Consider the following 2,307-nt stretch of genomic DNA (forward strand, 5'->3'; position numbering starts at 1 on the left):
AGCCTACACAAATAAATGGCGACGATCGCTATTATACGCTGGGAGCATCGGCTAAATCGCTTCTCAATGGACGCGCGCCACCATTAATACGGACGAGCATCTTGCTCGGAGAGTGCTGTAAGTTACAGCGTAACAGCACTGCTGTTGCCGACACAGTATGTATGCCACATACATCGGGTGACGGCGCTATGCGTCACTTGCCTGTGCCAGCTGGCTAGGCAGTCACAAGGCAGCAGTTGGAGGCGTTATCATATTTGCAGTGGGGGCTGCTGAGGTTGTATTAGCCTTTTTAATAGCTTACTGCATTAAACGCTAGCTACAACGCTGTATCAGTATGAACAGAGTGCTTCGACCGGCCACGATGCAGTGAAGAACCCTCTGAAGATCATCGAGTTTTTTGGATTTCGACACTGCATGGATAGTGTTGTAAATACTTTGGGCGAGGGGGATGTGCAAGTTCTTTCTCTGGGCGCGCTGCGAGAGATGCGGTTTTGAGCGTGATGCATGGACATGTTTATTGTGTAGAGAGAAATAAAACGTTTCGGCTTGGGGCACTCTTTCACCCAGGCCCCACAATCCAGTTCGCCTCGCGCTGTGCAAGCTACGCTCGCCAAGAAGGCCGCCGCCGAGCGAGTGAAGGAGTGTCCTAGGCACCAAGTCGCCGGAAGCTTTGCAAGTGATCGAGCGCAATACGACCTATTCAGCCCAACAATAACAGCGAGCTCCAAGACATCGCCGTCGCAGACCCGTCGTCGTCCGCGCCCTCGTCTGCTAGCGCTGGGCTCTCTTCCTGGCCTCAGCTCAAACAGCTCAACGCTGCTGTGACCATCACACCACTGGACAGCGACGCTCAGCTGCGCAATCGCAAGCGCCAGCGACCGTCGGCTCCATCGTCTCCATCCGCGTCCTTCTCCACTCCGGGGGACTTAAAGCTCGACTTCGCCGGCTTCGAGGTCGGCAACAACGCCCCGTCCACTATCGTGTCCTCGGCCTCACTGTCGCTAGCAACCACCTCGTCGGCCGTGACCTATCCGGCCGCCTCGAACGGGTACTTCACCCCGAACAGCTACCCGCCTGCCGTCTCCACGGACGACGTACTTACCTTCCTCAAGAACCTGCAACTCGCGCAGGACCAGGCGGCGTTGGCGCTGGCCACGCAGCGACTCGCTCAGGACGGATTCGACTCGGTGCTAGCCTTAGCTTTCGCGGTCGTGAGTGAACTGCAGCACGCCGGTATCGCTGACGCCCAGCTCGTGTGGCAACAGGCGCACCGTGACTTCCAAGCCCGGCGGTTCCAGGTCCCCGGCGTGTTGTCTCCCAACTACACGGTATCGCGATGGATGGAGCTTTGCGGGATCCCGAAGGTCAACATCTTCGAGTACACTGAGTACCTGTGCCGTCTGGGCTACTCGGCGGTGCGGGATCTCGAGTTCATCCTGCACGACCAACGTGCTCTTGCCGTCTTCAAGATCGGCCACGGCCGCCTCATAGCGCACTGTATCCAGTCGGCCATCAACCGACACCATTTGCAAGCAGCCAGCTACCAGTACGGCACCCACGGCCCCGACGTGTACACTGCCGGATCGTCGAGCGCACTGCTTCAACCGCTGGACATCCAGCGCGAGAACGAGTTCGACGTGCAGGCCTACGACAGCTTCTTGGAGGCGCTGATCGAGCCGACGGACGCTGAGAAGTTGCAGCAACGATACTCGGCGCCGGGTGCTCTGACTCTGAGCCGTGAGAACGACACGAACCGCGTCAATCTCGTTGGTACTACTGATGTGTTCGGCAACCGGATGAGTTTCGGTGGGGTGTCGTCGCCCGTACCTCCCAGTATGCCTCTGCGTCTGCTCCCGCAAGAGCACTTGCAGTTGCTGTACGAAGCGGTCAACTTGCCGCGTCCCAATCCGTGCCGTCGTGGCAAAAAGATCTATTGGTCGGTGCTAGCCACGGGCGGCATGAAAGAAGACCGATTCGCTCCTCTGACCCAATTCATGGCCGCTGAGCTGCAGAACGCCTACTTGCGTCAATTCGAGCTGCCAGCCACCAACCCCGTCAAAATAGACGCGTGGAGCGACGAGAACATCCGACAGCTCGAGCATGCCGTCAAGGATCCTCGCTGTCGCCACCTGTCCAAGGTGTGCTGGGAGATGCTGGCCACGGGCCGCACGGGCGTCGACGAGTACGCACCTCTGGCCAAGTTCACTGCGTCGCAGCTCCGCTCGCGGTTCCGCTCGCTGTTCGGCGACAAACGCCCGCAGAAGCTGCGCTAAAAGAGCAAATGCTCAAGCTGCAGCAACAGCAACA

At 58.6% G+C, this 2,307-nt stretch overlaps 1 protein-coding gene across 1 annotated transcript; it reads left to right on the plus strand.

Annotated features, from left to right (window-relative positions):
• Positions 1-448: 448 nt before the first annotated feature.
• Positions 449-2,307, plus strand: PITG_20548 (uncharacterized protein; the record flags this gene model as incomplete). The annotated part of the gene is made up of 2 exons (XM_002895357.1): positions 449-488; positions 745-2,307. The coding sequence occupies 2 exons, from the start codon at positions 449-451 to the stop codon at positions 2,271-2,273; spliced, it is 1,569 nt and encodes a 522-aa protein (XP_002895403.1).

Source organism: Phytophthora infestans, genomic scaffold (assembly GCF_000142945.1).
Source record: "Phytophthora infestans T30-4 supercont1.190 genomic scaffold, whole genome shotgun sequence".
Taxonomy (NCBI): domain Eukaryota; phylum Oomycota; class Peronosporomycetes; order Peronosporales; family Peronosporaceae; genus Phytophthora; species Phytophthora infestans.